This window comes from Calonectris borealis, chromosome 3, assembly GCF_964195595.1.
Source record: "Calonectris borealis chromosome 3, bCalBor7.hap1.2, whole genome shotgun sequence".
Taxonomy (NCBI): domain Eukaryota; kingdom Metazoa; phylum Chordata; class Aves; order Procellariiformes; family Procellariidae; genus Calonectris; species Calonectris borealis.
Window position 1 is genome coordinate 69,142,113 of NC_134314.1, and position 22,011 is coordinate 69,164,123.

Below are 22,011 nucleotides of genomic sequence, written 5' to 3' on the forward strand. Positions count from 1 at the left end.
ATATACATGGAACTATATGGAATAGTCTAGAATTTGTTACATTCCAGATTTTCAGTTTTAAAAAGTTGTGACTGTACTCATTCCGAATGTGAGTCTGTCTTTGCTGAAAGCCACAGACTTGAGGACATCAGCAGTGCCATAACTACCACACATTTTTAAGCACTGTAGACAACATGTTGAAGTCATAAGCATTTGGCCAATATCAGTAGTTGACACTACAACTAATTGTGCATATTCATTTGCTTGGACTAGAATCTATTGTTGCCCTTAAGATCAATGATGATAGCAGTACTATTTAGTAGAAATACCTTTGCATTTCAAAGAGAAGGGATTATAATGTTTGCAGTTTAGGTGGTGAACAGGAAGACAAGTAGTTCTGGTTGAGATAGTGCTTTAACAAATGCAGACAATTGTCCTGTTCAGACTCTTGAACTTTAGTTGAAATTTGATCATGCCAAGTGGAGAGCAATCTCATCTCCCTCAGATGTGGAGGAGAGTAGAGTGATGGTACTTAGCATCTTTCAGGTTATCAATTCATAGAAATCATGCATTTAGCATATTAAAATATTTACTTCCTCTTCAACTATGGCATAATAAATTCTAAATTAGTAAGAATTTCTATGTAATAAGGTCTCTGCATCATTATTGGCTCCTTAAAATTCCCTAATTTGTGAATTAACAGCATCTCAAAGAACCTTTTGCAGAACATCTACTTACTGTCATTATATTTACTGTATAATGGTAGGTTTCTTCTCACTGTGATAAAATTGAAGCTAAAGGAGGCCTTCAGCTACTACAGAGGATATACCAGCTACGTAAAGATTCAGCAAAAATACAAAGGAACATAATTCGCATTATTGGAAATATGGCTTTGGATGAACGTCTTCATTCGTCCATAGTACGTGCAGGTAAAAGGAAAGCACGTGCAAGCAGTCTGAATGTCAGATTTCTATTCTAAAATTTTCAGAGGATTCAATGCTTTTGTAAAATGCAACGGACCATGGCAGCGGTATTTTTTTTAATATTTGGGGGGATGGGGAGGCGGTGTTGTTGCATTTTTTTCATACAAGCAAATATAGACAGTTTAGATGGTGTTGATTAGAAACTCCTGTGTGCTGTCTAGCCAATCTGTGTCTGTGCTACAGAGGTCTTAAGTGCTCTAAGTCTGATGGATGCTGAAAATTTGGACTTGGCTGATGTTCAGTTCACATTACTGGCAAAAATCTTTTGAGTTTCCTACTCTTACAGATCATCTACCTTGTAGATTAATTTTTTTTTTTTTATTGACTGTGTTTTAGTCTCATAAAGGAACAGACCAGCTTGCAGTCCTTACCTTTTGGAATAAAGTGAAACATGTCTTCCCGCCCTCCCTTGTTTCACGTTAGGCTAGTAACTTCTGCTAAGCTTTGCTCTGATGGCCCTTTTTTTAATACCCCCTAAATATCACAATGAAATTATTCCTTCTAGTTCTGTACCAAATAAATAATTCCCAATGTTTTATTAGGAAAGAAATAAAAAGAAAAATAGAAAATATCAGTATTTGTATACATCTGAGCTGGTGTCTGCCTCTTAAGCACAGCGTGCATTTTTAATCTCCCTGTTGCAAAAAGGAGAGTAGCAAAGGCACAGGGAAAGACCATGAGGTTGATTAAAAATTTGGAATGGCTGTGGTAGAAAGAACAAATAACTAGACTAAGACACCTAATATGAAAAAAGCGACTGAAGGAGAATATGATATGGAGACTTATAAAATACTCACTGGCGTAGGGAAGGCAAAGAGGGAATGGGCATCTGCTGTTTCTCGTAACAGAAGACCAAAGGCTCTTGTACATTAAATTATCAAGAGGCAGAACAAATAAATATATTTTTTTTTCCATACAGTGTGTGACCAAACTAAAACTTGCCACAAAACATTGTGATTGTTGAAGACTTACAAAGCTTCAAAAAATGATTAGACAAATTCATGGAAAGAAAAATCCATAAAGCTCTACACACAGAAGCCAAGCAGATTGTAGAAAACTGAGAGGGTATAGTGGAGAATCAGTACTATATACTTGCCCTCTTATTGCTCTATTCTTTTATTGTTCCACAACTTCCATTACTGCTCACTTTTGGAGAAAGATAGCTGGACTACAAAGGCCTTTGATCTGAGCTCTAGCACCATTTTACATTCTTAGGATGACTGTTAAAACCATACGTGTAGAGGAAGAGATCGTAACAGAAGAGTCAGCAGCTCCCTGGGGCGGAGCTGTCAGTACAAAGGGAATTTTAGACAGTGAACCGGACTCCAGAGATGAGCAGTTGGATGCTGCTGGTCAAGAGTTGATAAGACTTCTCTTTTGTTGCTGGATGATGCATGAGAAGAAAGAACCTCTAAGGCTCTTTTCCGTTGCAAAAACTGCTGGCACAGGAAGAGGAAGAAAAGCAATGATGCACTGTGAAGTAGCTGTGGTGGGGTATCTGGGGGCAGAAGGATTCTGAACACTATTTTTGACCCTTCGTCTTGGCTCATTTAAGAGAAATGTAAAACCAGAGACCTTGCTAGTTTTAAGCAGACTAGCTTGGCAATCTTTCATTGTATTTGGAGAACTGAAAATAGATTTTAGATAGTGGTGTTCTTAAGGAGAACAGCAGTCAACATCTATTTTGCTTAGAAATGTAATTTAAATACATAATTCTTTAAAAGGGTTTTTTTTTGACAGTTCTCAAAGGTACTTCATTTAAACAAAACTCATGTGTCAATTCATTCTTTTCCTAATTCCACAGTGAACTAACTATCTTGAATTAGCAACATGCTGGCTATCCTAATAACAACGTACTGTGCATGATTTTGAAAGAGTGCTCATTAAGTAAATTGTTTCTTTTTCAAATCGGCCTCCATTTAAAAATCTCTCTTCAAAGTCTCCCCAGGTTTTCTTCCTGAACTTGACTTTAATGTAATTGTGATTTACAGACCACTGTTGCTAATAGCAACAAGATTTATTAGGATTTTATAGAAATATATGTGTCTGTGTGCGTATAAAAGATAGTCCTTTGCATTTCTCAGTAGTCTATGAACATCCCCATCTACGTCTAAGAAACTATATTTTACATCTTAGCTAAAGTATTATAAAGCGTCTGTTTTTTCTTGAGGTAACTATGAATTAAAATTTTATTGAGGAATGTATTCAAAGGTTTCCTTCATTAATTCTCTTATGTTTCTTAGGTGTAAATAGTATACTATTTTTAGAATAGCGAGGACATGTTAATTCCTTAAAGAGTTCTTCACACACTGGATTTCAAAATTAGAAATTGTTGTACTCTCACAGCAAGCATCAATTTTTCCACCTGCCATTACTCCTGTGGTTTGTTTTCTATGTCTGTCTTATGCTTTAAACTTAATTTTCTCTCTGGGACATTTATTTTCTCTGTCTTTCTTGCATCTTACCTGCAAAAAGAGGCTCGAGATCTGTTCTCTCTCTGACAGCTGCCCTGACCTGCTGATATACTTTCTTTTTCTTCTGAGAAGGGGGTCTCCTTCAGATCATAAGCTGAACAGTAGTAAAATACGTTGCCTCCTCACTACTCTGGATTTTTGCATTTTGGAGGTTCCACTTATATAGCATTGGCTTTCGTGCAGTAAAGAAAGTGGATTGAAATAATTTATTTTGATATTACCATTCTTCAGTTTTAACATCTGTTTTCACAAGTATACTTTGAAGAATGATGTTTCTGAATTCTTTTATTTGGATGATGTTTCTAATTAGTTAACCTGCCACTTTATTTTTTCAATGTAGGTTGGGTTTCTGTACTTGCTGAAGTAATGAAATCCCCACACGTCATTCAGTCTTCTCACGCATCCAGAGCTTTGGCTAATCTAGACAGGGACACAGTGAAAGAAAAGTATCCAGATGGTGTTTATGTCTTGCATCCACAATATCGTAGCAGGTAAAGCAGAAGGAGATATTGTACATGCTGTACTTTGAGTTACTTGTTACACTGTTCAGGTACAAAACTTTGGAAGACTTGTCATCAGAGTGCTGCTGTACTCATGTCACCTGTTCCTCCTATTCTTTTGTGGGTTGAGAGGACTGAATTTAGATTCTCAAATAGGAGAACAACAGAAGCTATGGGAGCAGTCCATAGCCATGAAAGGAGTATTATTGTACTGCATGGAAAAATCCAAACACAAACCACGAGATCAATTATTGCTTTGCATGCATTGCAACCATTTAACCTTTGCACTGGCTGTATTGAGATACAGTGCCTTGTAATTATTCTGTTGGCGCAGCACATGTTGGCCTAAGATGCAGGAAATTTACAGCTTCAGCTTCTTTTAACAGTGATTGTGTATCTGGGACTGAAGCAGATACCACTTCAACGTGGTATGTCACTTAGTAGCAACTATTCCCTGGGTCACTGGTGTTAGTCAGGTTACAGTGAAGATCTAATTTGATGAGAAAGCTGGAACTATCAAGCTGCATTAACGGTAGCTGGAGAGAATGTTGTTTTTCATTATATAAAAATATGACTTGTGAGGTGGGTACTTTCCATACCTCTTTTTATATCTCTCTCTTCTGGGTGGATCCCTGTTTTTTGTCTTGATCTGAGTGTCCTCCTTGAAATATCATGAAATGTCATGAAATGTTGTCCATAAGATATCACATACAGTGTTAAAAAAAGCATTTTGGCATCCCTTAGGTTAAAAGTTCTGTGTAAATTTAATTTGCTAGAAGAATATGCATCTCTTAAAAATTCCTTTTTCTGTATCAGTCAGCCCATCAGAGCAGACATCCTTTTTGTTCACGGTCTTTTGGGAGCAGCATTTAAAACCTGGCGACAGCAAGACATTGACCGGCGTTTGGATAAAAAGGCTTCAGAAGGGGAGGAGGACTATAGTCAATGTTGGCCAAAGGTAAAAAGACAATAACATTTTCGCATGTGGCTGCTGTTTTCTAATTAATGAGAACTGTCCAGAGGATCTAGAATTACACTGCCTAGCAGTTGTCTATTTTGAATCAAATGACTTGTAGTCTATTATACAAGTAGCACTTTCCAAGTTACTGATGTATTTTTGTTAGCAAGCTGAAATTTTGAACAGGTTGTTCTTGCAAAGGAAAATCCCTGCTAAATTTAACGCTCTCACAATCATTCTCCTGCTAGTGAAAGAGGAGGCAATGGCTGCTTTCCTCATGCTCTTTTTTTTTTTTTTTTTTTGATGGAATGTTATTGCTGAGAAAGAGATACATAAAATTACATTTTAAATTAAGTATCCTGTCTTACATAGGTGTCTGAGTACCTCAATTTTTAGAGATTGCTGCTTAAATATTGTTGGTAAATAAGTAATTACTGCTTCAAGTAATTCACATTGCTGTAACCACCAAAGTATCCCTGTAAACCTTAAACTGATCAGTCCTGTTGGTAATCTTAGTAATTCTTGTTTCACCCAGGAGAGGGAGCCAGGAATGCGCAAGTTAGTAATCCTTCTCCATCCTTTACTTATTTTGTGGCTGGGGAACCAGCTAGAGTTCGCCAGCGTGTAATAGAAGAATAATAGTCTAGCTGTAAGGTGTATTTGGGGATTAACAGAAGAGGAGAAATCTTGCTTGATATTGTCCCCATAGTAACATCTTTGCTCCATTGCTGATAAATTGCTTGCAAGAGTTTGTTAAGTACTTCAATTATAAGCTCCTTTTGGTTTCCCTTTTCTTTAATTTAGACATGGCTGGCTTCAGACTGTCCTGCCCTTAGAATCATATCTGTGGAATATGACACCCATTTGAGTGACTGGAAAGCAAAATGTCCTGTTGAGGCTCACAGGTAACAAAGTAATGTCTGCAGTTTGGAGTGGGGGCAGGAGGGAGACCTGTAAAGCCGATCCTTGGGATCGCCTAGTGTGAAACAGTGAATTTAACTTCTCCTGTTGCATTTGAAAATCAAGTTTGGAAAAACATTAGGTACAGTAATGGAATGCTCGAGCTTTTTAGCCTCATGGATAACTTGTGGCAACTTCTTAAATTCTTACAGTCTGTTCTGCTTCATGTTTAGGAGAGACACTGAATTATGCATCTTTATCAATGATCTGGATGAGGGGATCAAGTGCTCCCTCAGTCAGTTTGCAGACGACACCAAGCTGGGCGGGAGTGTTGATCTGCTGGAGGGTAGGAAGGCTCTGCAGAGGGACCTGGACAGGCTGGATCCATGGGCTGAGGCCAATTGTATGAGGTTCAACAAGGCCAAGTGCCGGGTCCTGCACTTGGGCCACAACAACCCCAGGCAACGCTACAGGCTTGGGGAAGAGTGGCTGGAAAGCTGCCCAGAGGAAAAGGACCTGGGGGTGCTGGTCGACAGCCGGCTGAACATGAGCTGGCAGTGTGCCCAGGTGGCCAAGAAGGCCAACGGCATCCTGGCCTGTATCAGAAATAGTGTGGCCAGCAGGAGCAGGGAGGTGATCGTGCCCCAGTACTCGGCACTGGTGAGGCCGCACCTCAAATCCTGTGTTCAGTTTTGGGCCCCTCACTACAAGAAGGACATGGAGGTGCTGGAGCGTGTCCAGAGAAGGGCAACGAAGCTGGTGAAGGACCTGGAGCACAAGTCTTATGAGGAGCAGCTGAGGGAACTGGGGTTGTTTAGTCTGGAGAAGAGGACGCGGAGGGGAGACCTCATTGCGCTCTACAACTACCTGAAGGGAGGTTGTAGCGAGGTGGGTGTTGGTCTCTTCTCCCAAGTAACTGGCGATAGGACAAGAGGAAATGGCCTCAAGTTGCGCCAAGGGAGGTTTAGATTGGACATTAGGAGAAATTTCTTTACTGAAAGAGTGGTCAGGCCTTGGAACAGGCTGCCCAGGGAAGTGGTGGAGTCACCATCCCTGGAAGTATTTAAAAGACGTGTAGATGAGGTGCTTAGGGACATGGTGTAGTGGGCATGGCGGTGTTGGGTTGATGGTTGGACTCGATGATCTTAGAGGTCTTTTCCAACCTTAATGATTCTGTGATTCTATGATCCTAATTGATGTAAATATAACATCAATTTTACAAATTAAAGAGAATATTTCTTAAACTTAAAATGACCCAATAATGCTTCATAAGCACAGCAAAAAAATCACAATATTATGACTTTATACTCCTGATAAAATGAAGCATATAATTTTATTCAAGAAGTGTTAATCCCTCAAAAGAGATTCATCTAAGTCTTTGATAGATAAAATGCAGCAACTGTATAGGATTTGGTCAGATAGTGTAATTGCCCTTGTTAGAGGAATTGTGTTTTTACTGACCGTGAACCAGGTAGGTCAGAGGAAGATGCTACCTCCAAACATGGTCCTTCTGAAAAGTAAAAATACTTTCAGCCTGTAAAGGTTATTTGGCTTGAATGGATTTTAGACTTAGTAACTGAGTTCAGTGATCTTTAAATCAGACACTAATCTGAATCCTTCAAACACTTGTGCAGATACTTAAGCATGGAACTAGTACTGTAGATTCAACTTGTGTACTTCAGTGAAGGCATGTGCATGACTGCTCACAGGTTAAGAATCTGAAAATTGATTATGTTTTGTGTAGGGGAGAAAAAAATTCAGCATGTGTGTAATAGACTGGGAGCTTGGTACTTGTTCATTCCCTCCTCCCTATGGATATATGAAGGATCAATGCAATTATTGCATTAAAGAAAGCATGTAAGCAGGGAAAAAATACGGAAGACATGGCTGTTAATATGCCTATTTGAAATTAGGCAGAACAATGACAGTAAAAAACATGTAGCTGGTTACCTCTACAAGGTCCAAAGACGACTGGACCTTGTAGAGAGACCTTGTACCTTGTTTTGCATCCAAAGAAGGGCGACGAAGCTGGTGAAGGGCCTGGAGCACAAGTCGTATGAGGAGCAGCTGAGGGCACTGGGGTTCTTTAGCCTGCAGAAAAGGAGGCTGAGGGGAGACCTCATCGCGCTCTACAACTACCTGAAAGGAGGTTGTAGGGAGGTGGGTGTGGGTCTCTTCTCCCAAGTAGCTGGTGATAGGACAAGAGGAAATGGCCTCAAGTTGCGCCAGAGGAGGTTTAGATTGGCTATTAGGAAAAATTTCTTCACCGAAAGGGTTGTCAAGCACTGGAACAGGCTGCCCAGGGAAGCAGTGGAGTCACCATTCCTGGAGGTATTTAAAAGACGTGTAGATGTAGTGCTGAGGGACATGGTTTAGTGGTGGACTTGGCAGTGCTAGGTTAACGATTGGACTTGATGATCTTAAAGGTCTTTTCTAACCTAAATGATCCTATGATTCTAAGAGAACTTTTTTCCTGTGTCTGTCTGGAGTAAGTATACTGGAAGAAAATTTGAAAAGAAAGAAACATAGATTTCTTTATTTTAAGATAATGTCTTTTTCATTACAAAATGGAAAATTACATTACCTGCTATTTATGGTCACCTAAGCAGAGTATTTGATTATTTTATAATTTGATATGGTTAATAAAAAATGAAAGATATTGAAGATATTTTTAACTAGCAGGAACAAAGATGTAGCAGTATAATGACAACCTTATGATTGCTCTAAGTGTATAGGCTCATTCACTGTTTCAAAAGTGAATTTTTATGTCTCTCAGCTATCCTAAAGCTTATTGTTCAGCTGAAAAGACACATTTGAGTATCCTTTTCATATATGTTATAAAAGCAATTTCTAGTGAGGATGCTGAGAACCAATAGAGATGAAGTGAATTACTTTGCACAGTTGTTGCCCCAATATCCTGATGTTTTCATTATCCAAGGGTCTTCTATGTTTGATTCTTGTTACACTGCAAGGAGTAACGCTGTTGTACTTTCAAGCTTGGGAATTGGCATTGGTTTGGTTTTGGTTGTACCACAGATTCCATTTTCAACCTCTAATGTGAGCTTATCCTTTCCAGAGCTCAGTCTCTTCATTTATAAAGTGGAGATTATTGTGCTTTTATACTATTCCAGTACAAAGCATTTGGAGATTATTGTCTGGAAAGTATAACAGACATTATCTGTGATTTTTTAATGTATTGGTTGATCATGCACTTAGCTATTAATTTGTACATTGCCCCACATTTTGAGCGTTGTTTAGCAAAGTACATTTTTGTCAGACATTAGGTATATTCTTGTTTCAGGGGATAAAGTTCATTATGCATTGATGATGCTGTCATAAAATGAAAACATAATTTTCTGCAGTGTGTGAATGAAACTATCTAAAACTCCATAAAGAGATTTGTCGAACTAAAAGAAATCAGTGGTGAGTGAAATTAAAATAAAACTTTCTAGCAAGACCAAGGAACTGAATTTAGCTGAATTCCTGTTGTCCTTGTGAAGCCAACCTTACAAAAGTTTTTGGCATTTTTCAACGTAGCAACAATAATTAAGTAATTAATGTTTTATGTACCTAATTCACTTTCATAAACGTGCAGCACTGAAAATTCATTCTGTTTTAACATTGCCTTTTAACCTATTGTGCTTTATCATCCTTATGTTTGTTTTTTCTTTGCAGGAAGTCCATTGCTTACAGGAGCAATGAGCTTCTTGACAAGCTCAGAGCTGCTGGGATTGGAGACAGACCTCTGGTGTGGGTATCACATAGCATGGGTGGTAAGCACATTGCCTGTTTGATATAAAGTAGTTATTTGCTGTTATATTTCAGAATAAGCTATTAGCCAAATTCAATATGAAATGCAATTATTCAGAATAGTTTATCTAAAAAATTTGCAAAGACCTATAAATGGAAAATAGATTTCTACTTTCTTAATGCATTATATTCAATAGCGTGTACATTTTGAAAGGATTTTTATCGCTGTTTGTTTTTACGGTGTTGATTTAAAAACACAAAATCAGTGAGTTGAAATTCATGTAAACGGGAATCCAGAGGCAAAATTTTCTCCATGATCAGACATATAGTAAATGTCATTAGCAACACTTAAAGAAAACCAAAATTGGATTTGCATCATTTATTGACATTTTCTTTTAATGCCTCCTCAGGTTTGGTTTGGTTTTTTCCAGCTTAATCTTACATATTTGACAAAGTAAGGACTAATCAACTGAGGCAAGAATATGGTTAGTTGTTTCATGGGTAATATAGCATGATCGTTATTTTCACAGTGGTTTAAATCCCTGCATTAATTCAGTTTCTGTTGCCAGGTCTTCTAGTCAAAAAGATGCTGGTGGATGCTTCCAAGAATCCAGAAATGGATAAAATTGTAAACAACACCAGAGGAATCATATTTTATAGCGTACCTCACCATGGTTCCCAGCTGGCTGAATATTCTATAAATGCCAGATATCTTCTCTTTCCGTCTGTGGAGGTTAAAGAACTCAGCAAGGGTACGCTCACTTTGCTACCATTTAACAGCGGGGATCTATGCTAATCTGTTCATGATGCTTTTTTTTTTTAATCGTGCTGTCAGAAAAAGCTGGATAAAAACAAAAAAAACCCTTTTTATGTTTTGGGTTGTGTGTTGAATTACTGTAAGTAATTTTGAGTAACTGTTTCATTTGATTACAGAGGCGAGGGGAAAAAAGGGAGTCAGAACAAGTTTATAGAAGAGTGGTTTGGACCATTTAGCCATGTAGTAACTCAACATATGCTGGACTTCAGATTCTTATCTTCTAAACAAATCCCATGCTATACAGAAATTGTTGCATATGATAGCTGGAAAAAGGGATTACAAACAAAATGCTACTCCTTTTACTGGAGTATTAATTTTTCCAAAACATCTCTTTAGGAATGCAGTCTTGCCAGACAAATGCTATAATCTTATGTTCAAGATAACACTGCAAAGATTATGTTGCTCTTTCTCAGATTCTCCTGCCCTTAAAGAGCTGAATGATGACTTCCTCTCTTTTGCCAAAGATAAGAAATTTTCGGTGCTGAGTTTTGCAGAAACCTTACCAACACACATAGGCAGCATGATAAAACTGCATGTCGTACCTCTGGAATCAGCAAGTAAGTCAAATAGCCATTTAATTTATTTAATTTTGTATATATTCATGTAAGCATCGATAATGAGGAAGGATTATAAATGATATGGTAAAAAGACCTAGAAAAATACATCTGTTATGTTGTGGGGTTTTTTGTTTAAAGTTTTGGCTGAGTTTAAACTACAGTCTCCCTGCTGAGATCAGAGGCAGCTACATTTATATCTTAGCATAGCGATTGTTTGTTTTGATTTTTCTAAATGCGAGTAACTCTTGCTTATTGAAAAAAGCAGGGTAGATCCTGGTCTAATGTTACATTGTTGTAGTCCTTTCCTTTGTAATTATGAGTAACTGTTGTTTATCCTTGTATAGGTAGGCTGAATAGTGTTTCAGAAGCTCCCGCAAATTCCAGCTATTTCCTCCTTTAAAAAATAAGAAAGAAAATTAGTAAACTGCTAATGGAAGGAAAAAGTGACAAAGCTGTTTTTCACTGTTAAGAATCCTTTATCTTCCATATCTCAGGTACTCAAGCAATAGAGTTTGCCCCCTGAAGAGTTCCCTCCATCTTTTTGCCTTTTGTAGGAGAAGGAAAAACCAGACAGTTCTTTCTCTTGCTTTGTTTATGGGGTGTTCAACTTCGAGAATTGTTTTAAGTCTGACATTTTCAAGTTTTCCCTGAGCAAAACTCTCTTCTGCACTGCCCAAGGTACCTGTAAGGCCTTGGACAGAAACCATTGCTTTGTTGGGTTTTAGGTCAGGCTTTCCACCACCTAAATCCACTAGGTTAAGTGCAAGGTTAGTTGCTCTGAAAAAGGCGGACTATACATCCCTGTTTTCCTGAGTCAATATTTAGCAGTATTTTTTCAGTATGTCTTCTCAAGAAGCAATTGTTCGTGAAAATGTTGCTGATGCAATTTTATTGGCAAGGACTGAAAAACTGGGCATTAGGTTTTTTTTATTTGACAAAATAAAATGAAAAAGAGGGCTGGCTGACAGAGTGCGCAAATAACCACTGTGCACTTATCATTTTGTAGCATATTTCTCCTCTTCTAGAGATGACACACAATGCAGCACGTGAGCTCTCAAAAGCTTTTAGAGGATACATGACGGTTCAGTGGCATGCCACTCGTTTTGTTCAAAACCCAGGCTGACAAGCAGTGCACTCACTGTTTCTTACATGCATGCTTGGGCACATGAAAGCAAACTTCATCCCACTCTAGTGTAATTTTGCATGGTTACAGATACAGATTTCCAAGCAAAATGGAGGATTTCTCAGGAGGTTGAGTGAATAGGTAAATTGGAATGTGGCAGTCACAGCATCCTAACTGGAAAGTTCACTAGTAGTGATAGCTGTCAGGAAAGAATAAATGCTATAGTGTGCCCCAAAACCAGTAGCTGAAAATGGAATACTTGTATTCTACAATTAAGCAATGTAAATTTTTCATTTCCCTGGAAATGTGTGTAGGGATTTGTGCCATATTTCAGGTTCATTCTAGTCCCATTTTCAATCTCCACATCAAAGTATTTTATAAGGAATATGGGCAGTTAGTGATGATCAGAATCTGGATACCTTGGATTAAACCCTATCCCTGTTCATGTCAGTGCTTAAACTTCAGTCAGGACTTTGCTGTCAGTCAGGTGCTGGTCAATGAAGTTTTGATTCTTCAAAGTTGTCTGTATGGAGAAAGGTACATTTGTGTATTCCTAATAAAGATAGTAGAACTCTGACTTAATGGTTTGCCAGTGTGGGTTTTGTAGCAACGTATAGCTCTATCTGACTATAACAGTGTGTATTGATGCTTTTAGCACGTTAAAAAATAATGAAGACAAAACAGTTAAACTGAAGACAGGAGAAGTTGCTTTGGAGAGAAAAATTGCTAATGCAAGATGTGCTTTTCAGTCTAGGTGATTTTATGAACTTTGGTAGTTTTTTCTTCTTCCCTCCCCCCCCGCCCCGGCCTCCCAGATTTAGGAATTGGAGACCTCATTCCAGTGGATGTTAATCATCTAAATATTTGTAAGCCAAAGAAGAAGGATGCTTTCCTGTACCAACGTACATTGAAGTTCATTCAGGATGTTTTAGCCCAAGAACTTGGAGACTGAGTTTTTGCTATCCTTGGCTGCTTATTTCCTCCATTTCGTGTAACACAGTAAGTTCTCCTAACATTTGTTAGTGGATCTGCAGAACTACAAAGATACTATGTCAATAGTATTTGCTGCTAAAATAATTTTCAGTACATCTCCAACTTGAGCACCTCTCCAACTTATTTCTAAAATATATTCAAAACAAATACAAACTGAAGTCCTATAAACTTGGCAAAAATAAAATGGGTGTTGGCTTAGAGAGACCATGATCTGTCAACAAAATGTGTGTAAATTCTCCAGCAATTTGGCTGGGAGGGGATGGGGAAGAAAAGTTTCATTTAGTCTACAGATATCGCTCTGCAGCAACACAGCTAGACTATGGAGAATGCCCAGGATATCTTCTTTTAGCAAAAAAAAAGCTTGCTCTTGGAGGTAGGTGGTCTCATGTAAATATACATCTGGGAGTAAAGTCTTATAGAGAGGATCAGAAACAATTAACTGAGGTGGTTATTTGTTGTGTCAAAGGAGAGAAGCAGCATGTGGCTGCCTCAACGCTTTGGTTTACTGTCCATGTTAAGCAGTCTGACTGGAGCCTGAAGAAATTTGTGCCAGTGAATGTAGCATTTTGGTCCAGTGGCCCAATTACAGGAGTTTTTGTAATTTGCCTTTTCATTTAATAGACCACCCAGATTTGTCAGCAAATATGGCATCTGTTTCCTGCATGAGAAAGAGGTAGGCTGATAGGTTGTCTTGCACAGACAACTGTAGTTGTTTTAATCTGTTTGTATAAATTAAAACAAAACAGAAGAATTGTTCACCTTCTTGTACATTTCTCTTAATCTTAGCAACTTGTGAGATTGCTTTCTTTAGGACAGTGTGTGTCTAGTCAGACTCAGGGCACTTCTGTGCTTGTTTGCGTGGAAGATATAGAACAGTGGCGTAGCTCTTTTGCTGTACTCTTGGGACATGCCAAGAAGATGGTACATTCAAATCCCTGGCTCATGTTATTCATTTAGAAACTCTTTCTGTAGCTGATTTAAAGAAGAGCATGGAAAATGTTCAAGTGGAGTAAGACAAATGTGGGCCCTGACAAAAAAGCTGATGCTTAGAGTTTGGAGCTCAGGTAGAGAAAAAGTAAAGCAGGAAAAAATTCAGGTGATCATAAATTCCTGCTGGAAATGCAGAAGATCCCAGACATTTTGGTTTCTTGAAGCCCAAGTGTATTATAGAGAAAAACAGCAGTGTTGTCGTCTTTGAGTTTATGTTTATGTTAAGGATATCTTAACAGTACTGGTGAGAAATAAGTATTTTTAGAAAAAAATGGCAGTGCTCAGCCACTTTTTTTAAAGTCTTAAATAGTTAACTACTGCAGTGTAGTTAAAAGCAGCGTAGTCTAATTGTGGTCTCTTTCCTTCCTTTCTTTTCACCCCCAACCCTCTCTGAAAACAAACATAGGCTATGATTAGGCTAAACTGCCCTAGCTGACCATTTGTTAAATAAGGCCTGTATTGATGACAGGCTTAAGACATCTCTTAGCATCACTTATGTGAGATGGATCTAATATCACTGGCCTTAATTAAAATTATGGCTGTGAAAGCTACCAAAGAGGTGGGACGCGCTTTGCACTTCTGCACGGGCTTGGTGCAGGCGCCAGTGGCCATTGCAGTTCTGCCAGGTCCTGAGGCCACGTCAGCTGTTCCCGCTTGAGAGCACCCCAGCCCAGGATATCACTACATCTGAAAATGCACTTCTGGAAGTTGAGCCTTGACCTGCTGGAATTGCAAAGTAAAATTCACAAGAGTAGTACAGAGAATGTACAGCGCTACACTAGCAAAAAGAGTATGTTTTCCCCTAACTGAGATGTAGGTAAGAACACCGCATGGCAGTATTTCAGATACAAAATGTAACAGAACTGTCGTAACTTCTGAAGAGGTTTATCCTTTTTACACTGTGGTTTAAACTTCAGAGTGTAAATATATTGGAACACTTTGTACTCACAAAGTAGAGGGTATGTGGAATTCATTGTGAATAGACAAGGCTTCTAATAACTGAATGCGTGTGTAGCATGACCAACTTTGTGTCGATTTTAATAGACTTCTTTGGCTTACAGGGATTCAGGTCAGTTACATTACACGTTAATCTCAGTAAATGCATCTATGTTTTGTTACTGTAACTGGAAGTCTTGAGGTAACTTTCTCCTTTTTGTAACTGTATGTATATATGTGTAACTTTTAAAACTAATATTTGTGGGCGGGGGGGTGTTGGGTTTGGGTTTGTTTGGAATACAGTAATGAAATGTGTTTTTAAAAATGTATTAGATATGCCACAAAAGGTATTAAAGGTGAAATGATTTGCCAAATGAATGCTCTGGATCATGTTCACTTTTGTTAAAGACCTGCATTATATTTTAGTGATTGTCTCATGCTGGAAGAATGTAATGTTTACCCTTCATCTTCTGTAAGAGGCATAGTACTGGGGGGTGCAGCCGGTCATCAGTTTTGCCAAACTGAACAGTTTTTAGTTGTGCTTTTAGATTTTGCAGAAGTGCCTCCTAAACCATGTACAGATATTGGTTCGAGGGTCAGAGGGTCTGTTGCGTAGCATTCATGTCTGTTTCCCATTAGAAATGTATGCTTTCGTGCTTCCCTGGTGTCCCATTAATTCAGAATAGTGCCTTTATGTAAATATGTAAACTATGCCCTTAATCCCATCTAGCTGGGAACCCAGCTGCGGCTGTGGCTGGCAGGTATGTGTGAATTGTCTGAGAAGATGGCATTTTGTCTGCATTGTGTCATCCAAGACTAAAATAGTCAGACAGGAAGGGAGGGCTAATAGGAATTTGTCAATTCTCATGCACTTGTTGTCCAGCACTCTTGTATAACTGTATTGGTATTTCTAATAGCAACAGTCATCAAGTTTTTAATTGCTGTGATTACAGTAGTGCAAACTGGCTTTCACGGTGATTTGTGGCTCCATGGTGCCAGGCAGAGCAGCTTAGCTAGAAAGGAGGAATTCTCCGTCTGGTGAAAACGTCAATTCTGGACAAAAAGGAAAATGCAAAAATGTTGTTTTGTCAGAGCGGAAATCTAAACGATATTTTGGTTTTGGTTCGCTTTCTTTTTGTTTGTTTCAGTGATCACCCACCTAAAAAAGCTAAATCGGGCAGTTGCTATACCAAGGAGAACCACTTACCCACCCCAAACATGAATGCAGCTGAACAACCAGGATGCCTGTAGCAACGTAAAGCTGCTGTACTACAGGGTCCCGGGCAAGCTCACATGGTGTTAGTCTCTTGCCAAAGTCCCTCACATTAAATAAGCACACAGGCGCTTACATACTTGCATCTGGTAAATTATTCATGCCTGGCTTCACAGCCAGTGTCAACAATTTTAAGATTTCCAAAAGTGCTAGATTCACAACATGAAAAATGTCATGGGATAGCCACTCCCTGCCACCCATTATACGGCCCTCAAGACTGATAGCTATCACTTGAGAATGTTGGTTTCCACTGATAATGTCCTAGTGAGAATGGGCAGCAGAGCTGAGGACAGAGCCGTGCTGTGAGCTCCCTAGTTGTGGACGCCAGCTAGCGATGCTTCAGGTTACTTGGCCTCTTTTCACATCGTGGTGGGGCCCGGCTTAATCCTAAATGAGAAGAAAAGGATCGCCACCTCCTGCCGTCTGAGTTTTCTGTAGTGGTTTCCCAAAGGCAGAGCAAGTCTGGCCCTGCTTAGCTTCTCCTGAGCGCTAAAACTAGAACCCAGGTCACAAGCACCTGCCTCTGAAAAAACACTTGGCTGGGGTGTTGGGCACCAGTGAGGAAGATAATATATCGAGACAGGCGATTCCTTATTCTTTGCTGTAACCTTTGCAGCTGGACTGTCTGTTCCTTTCCCTTGATTTGCTGCAATTGAACCGTATATGCTGTCACTGATAGTATAAACCAGCTAGCTGCAGGGATTCATGCTTCAGTGGGCAGCTTGCCACATACATAGACATAAGATATAATGCTAAAGGCTACAGACTTCTGTTATTCAAGGAGAGCAATAAAGCAGACTTTATTTGACTTGTATAAATCCACTTTAATTGGCTTTCCTGCTAACACTTTCATTAACATGTAAATTAACTGTCCTAGAGCTGTTAATTATCTTTGCAGAAAATGTTGGATATGGTCATATAACGTACTCTTTCTTTTTTACTGCTCTTAATGTTTTATACTGAAATGTGCCCATAAATATACACTGTGGTTTTTTTTAAGAGGAGGATGAAGAGGCTTAGGCTCTGTGTCATCTTGTAGGGAAACAACTATCTTGCTTCAGCATGGTTCACCAGCCTGCTACCACGTTAAACTGACACTCATGTAAGAAGCTTAGCACTGGATTTTATTGGTTTGGCCTTTGAAGGTTTGGGGGATTTTTTTTAGAGTGTCTGGCAAACGAGGGAGCAGAGGAAGATGGCAGGTGCTCAGACAAAGGCGGAATCCTCTCTTACAGGATATCTTGTGTTCAAAATTTGGCAGTGGCAGTGAAACAGGTAGGCATTACAAGTAAGAAAATGGCTGAATTCCCAGTTTCCAAGAAGCTGAGAACAAGCCAATTAATTTTCCTATGGAAAAAAAAAAACACCCTCTGAACTTTCTTAATACATCTTTTCTGCAAAAAAACATCTGAAAGCAAGAGGGTTTTTTCAGCTTCACCAACTGCTTAAAAATGCTCTCCTTCCTTTAATAGTAAAAGATCTTGATGCTTCTCTTAACAAGTTACCATGACAAGTTGCAATCTGTTTATCATTTTTAACTGCCTGCTTTGAACAAATGGCATCTATAGTGTAGTTTTACTGCACAGGCAAGGCAAAAGCCTCCGCAGCTAGAGCAGATAACAGACACATTTAGCACCATGGACTATCCTCGCCAAAATCTTGGGCTTCTGAGAAGCACAACTGCTGGCTTGCTAATAAACGAGAGATGACTTCATTATGAAGATCAGGTCTGTTTTGAGCTGAGCAGCAATACTTCATGAGTCAGCCCACTGTGGTAAGTGACCTATAGACTCACCTGTAACACTTGTTCTGTGGGCTCTGGTGGAATACTGGGTAAATGTAAGGGCGAAGCAAAGCAGGCACACAGGAGTACTTGCCTGGAGCTCCTACAGTGGTTAACAGGGGGTGCTTCCCCTAGCTAGGCTGTCCTAGTCTGAACCATTGAGCATGATCATCTTTTAAACCTTTTGTTCGCAAAAACCTGTGTAGAACAGGTTAGGGTAGTTGCTCGCCTGTTAGTCTTACTCTGTGTGTTGCAACTGCCTCCTAGGTACGTTCCCTGTATGGATGCACAGTGCACCTGAGCAACAGCTTTATTTACAGCGGTGCACATGCTTCTTAAATTTGTCCTGTCTTAGATGCAGTTGCCCATGTCTAACTCCATTTCTTAGCCTTCCCAGCTCACGTTCAGTGATCATATTGTTTCTCAGGGCTGCCTGGGCCTCCGCTGCAGCACGGCTTCACAGCTGCTGAGGTGAATGGGAAGCACACGGCAGCTCCTTTCCTGGTACAAAACACACCGTATAGCTGACGATCAGCAGAAATGCACAGCGAGAGCAGTAGCTCTACACACTTCCACCCCCTACCAGCCTACCAGTTTGGTGTCCACGCTGAGCTTTACTGTGAGTAGGCAAACTCATTATTTGGCTGTCAGAGACTGTTCTTCTCTGCAGGAGGGTTCTGCCATCCCCAGATGTATGCTTGTGGCTTAGTTTCAGGATGTAACAGCCTGTGCTGCACATGCATAATGTTAGGTTCCAAGACCAGCTCTTTTCTCGTCTGCGCTGTGGAAATAAAAGACTGACATGGCATTTCTTACAAAGAAGCAGAATGGGAACAGGGACACAACTACTGAATTACTAAACTGCCTTTAGCATAAGACATTAATATGCTAATGACCTATATCATCAGCTGGTCTCAACTATTCATCATACTTCACAATATTTGCATAGATCATACACAAGTAGAATATAGCGTTTCTTTGAAAAGGGGGTCATTGTCCAATGCTATTTCATCGTAAAGTATGTTGTTCGGCATTGGCTTGCTGTGAACAAAAACGAGGGTGAGTTTTGGAACTGTGGTAGAAAACCAACCAGGGATGCCTTTGCTCTCATTGTAGGTCGGAGCAATATTTTGAGAGGCTACCCAGTCCTTTAGAATAGCTGAGGCATGTTATTACAGTGCCACTAACAGCATAGCACTTACTTAGAGGTCTGTTGTAATACAGGGGTTCACTTGCCTGGTCTGGAGTAAGAACAGGCGTGTCTCGCTGATGCGGGAGCACCACCTCTCATGGTTCTGCTTTACAGCCTCATAGCACACACCTTTCCTTTTAACACAGGAATGAGTTTAACAAGGTAAGTACTAGGGCCTGCCAACACTGCAGCTAGTTAAGCTCTACAAGAAGATACCGTCTAAGTCTTGCTTCCACAGCAGAAGCTTGGTAGCAGAAAAATGCCGGTGTTACTGCTGTAGTTATACTGGTATATATTCCCCTTTTGGATGCTTGTTCCAGAGTAACTGTAGCAGTCTAACTGTTCAAGATAAGGGTTCTTTATTTCAGGTGACAGAAATTGATTAATGTATAAATTTCACAGGAAAAGGTTTTTCTTAACATATTTTTTCCATACATCATTACATGTCCTTACATATGATTTGTACCTGAAATGAAACAAAACATCTTAAGATGGATTAATAAAAAGAAATAACTTAGAATAAAGAACTTTTCAAACAAGCTGTAGATAATGTTAGGTTGTATATACTCTATACACTTCCCTCCAGGGGCAGTATCTTTGTCTTTACACATGAAAATGAAATGTAGCATGGACAGATAATCTATTTCCTTAAATAAAAATCTTTGTACAAAAGATTTATTTTTATTTTGCATGATAATTCTGATTTCTATAGGAATATTAAAGGGATGAAATTTTACAATTCTAAATCAGTATTTGTCTTCATCAAGGTATTTTTGTTTTGTTCTAAGACAAGCAGTTTGTTGAACCCTTCTGACTGTGCACTACTGTCTTCATCATCACTAAATGTAACCCAGTGACTGAAATCTTTCAAGCTGGGGAGTTTTAAGTTTTCTGGAGTGTGTGCTGGAGAAGTAGCTGATGCTGCCTGTATGGAAAGAGGGCAGGAAGAATCCGTGTCCAGGTCCAAAAGATTGGTGTTCTCTGGAAGGGAGCTGGTATCCGAGAGCTGTGGATGTGGGCCTTCTGGTACCGGAGGGCGCTGAAGGTTAGCCAGCAACTCTGCAGCATTTGGTGCCAACTGCTTAGTTGTGGTGTCTTCTGGGCTGGCAGAGGATGGAGGAGCTGAGAGAGCAGACTGCACAGGGACCTGAGAGTCGTGAGCCTGGGGGCAGAACCCAGGATTGTTGTTGTTGGAGTTGAACATTAACCCACTAAAAAGTGGGTTGTCACTGCTCTGGAGAACTTGCAGATGAAGAGCTGCAGGAGCTGACTTCTTTCTTCGTGGTGGCACTTTTGGGGCAAAGGAAGCATTCTGGGGAGGCAGTGTGATGGCCTCAGCCATGCTTCCTGAGGGGGGCTGCCTTTCACTGCCCACCCTGCTCTCCTGAGGCTTCCCAGGTTGTGGTGTTCTGGGTTTAGGGACAGGAGTAATCCTGGTCGGACTAAGAATAGGTCTGGCTTCTAGACAGGGCTCTGGCAAGCCAAAAGGAGACTCTACTGTCTGTTGGTCAAATTGCTCTTCTGTAGACATAGCCTGAGGGGGACAAAGAACAAGAAATCTGAGGACAAAAATGGTACCTTACACTGAGTCACTTCTAGTGCAAGTCTTATTGATGGTGTTACTGAGAAAAGCTGATGGTACTGGAAGAAAAAAAAAAAAAGCAGTACAAAGAAGAGGCTTGACAGCACAGATTTACACTGTACCTGCTTGGTTCTGTTCTCATGCATCGTGCCTTGGACCAGTGTGCATTTACAGGGTGCTATTTGAGGACAAGGATCCTACAACCTGTTCGCTCCCTGTATCAAAAATACATCTCTTTCTGACCACCTCTCTTTCATGTTAGGACTTTGCTCCAGACCAAATTAACACAGTTCTGAAGAGTTATTTGTTTGTTACATCTCTCTGCTGACTAGTATTATTTAAGCAAGAATGCATAGGGAGGGGTAAATTAACGGGGCCATTAGCACATGCCTTTGGGTATGTTCTGATACATACGGTTGAAGGACAATTAGCTTAAGCTAACCCAAGAAATGCATTAATGGCTCTGTCATGTCTCACTGATGCTAGGAACTGAAGCTAAAAGCAAGTTCTTGAAGTACAATCTAGCATATATTCAATATTTAAAAATATATAAATAACTGGAACCCAGCTCAGTCCAAGAAGGCAAGGGCTGCTTCAGATTTCTCACACGCAGTGTGACTGAATGAAAGCATTTTAATTCTTTATTACTTGCCCATAGTATTAAAAGATAACATACAGGCTTTTTAATGCAGTCAAAATATTTAGTCAATATTTCATGACGGACATATCCCCTGCTACTTCTGTCTATATGCTGCTGTTAAGTTGCCTACGTTTGACTGCATGCTTTTTTAATGATAGAGGTGGTTTTCAAGTACACAAGTCCCATCTGAACGCACTCAGGTGGAGGAAGGAGCGGAAGTCTGAAGCAGTCAAATTGCAATAGATATATTCCTGCAGAAGATTTCATATAGCTAACACCAAAATAGCAATCCCCCTCAGCACCTTTCGGGAGTGCCCTGGGAATGGCAACAACATAAACAAAATAAACAGACCATTCCTTGTTATTGAATGTTTAAGGAAAGGGCACGCACTGTGTTGTCTGGTTTTTGTCTTTTGTGAATCTGCTAAGTAGAGATGGCACAACATCCATGATAGAGAAGGGGTGAATGCCTTTACAAAGGAAGGAAAGGCAAGAGTTCTAACAACTTAGAACAGAGCTTCCTAGCAGAGGTTCTATCAAAGGGAGAATATAAAAGGTTATATTTGTCTTTCTCTTGTACT

General features: G+C 39.7%; 2 protein-coding genes across 16 annotated transcripts in view; one reads left to right on the plus strand and one right to left on the minus strand.

Annotated features, from left to right (window-relative positions):
* SERAC1 (serine active site containing 1) overlaps positions 1–22,011 on the plus strand; it is a 40,378-nt gene that overhangs the window by 15,359 nt on the left and 3,008 nt on the right. For 8 of the 15 annotated variants that reach the window (XM_075146046.1, XM_075146056.1, XM_075146047.1 and 5 more), the window contains 8 exons: positions 746–908; positions 3,777–3,927; positions 4,753–4,894; positions 5,699–5,799; positions 9,470–9,567; positions 10,114–10,296; positions 10,775–10,918; positions 12,818–19,882. In XM_075146046.1, the coding sequence (XP_075002147.1) occupies positions 746–908; positions 3,777–3,927; positions 4,753–4,894; positions 5,699–5,799; positions 9,470–9,567; positions 10,114–10,296; positions 10,775–10,918; positions 12,818–12,993 (1,158 nt within the window). In that variant the 3' untranslated portion in view covers positions 12,994–19,882. The other 7 variants (XM_075146048.1, XM_075146057.1, XM_075146059.1 and 4 more) reach the window with 5 other exon arrangements.
* The window catches only part of SYNJ2 (synaptojanin 2), a 67,960-nt gene continuing 65,845 nt past the window's right edge, over positions 19,897–22,011 (minus strand). Inside the window, exon 27 of the mRNA XM_075146071.1 lies at positions 19,897–20,742. Within this exon, the coding sequence (XP_075002172.1) occupies positions 19,942–20,742 (801 nt within the window). The 3' untranslated portion in view covers positions 19,897–19,941. The remainder of the gene's footprint in view (positions 20,743–22,011) is intronic.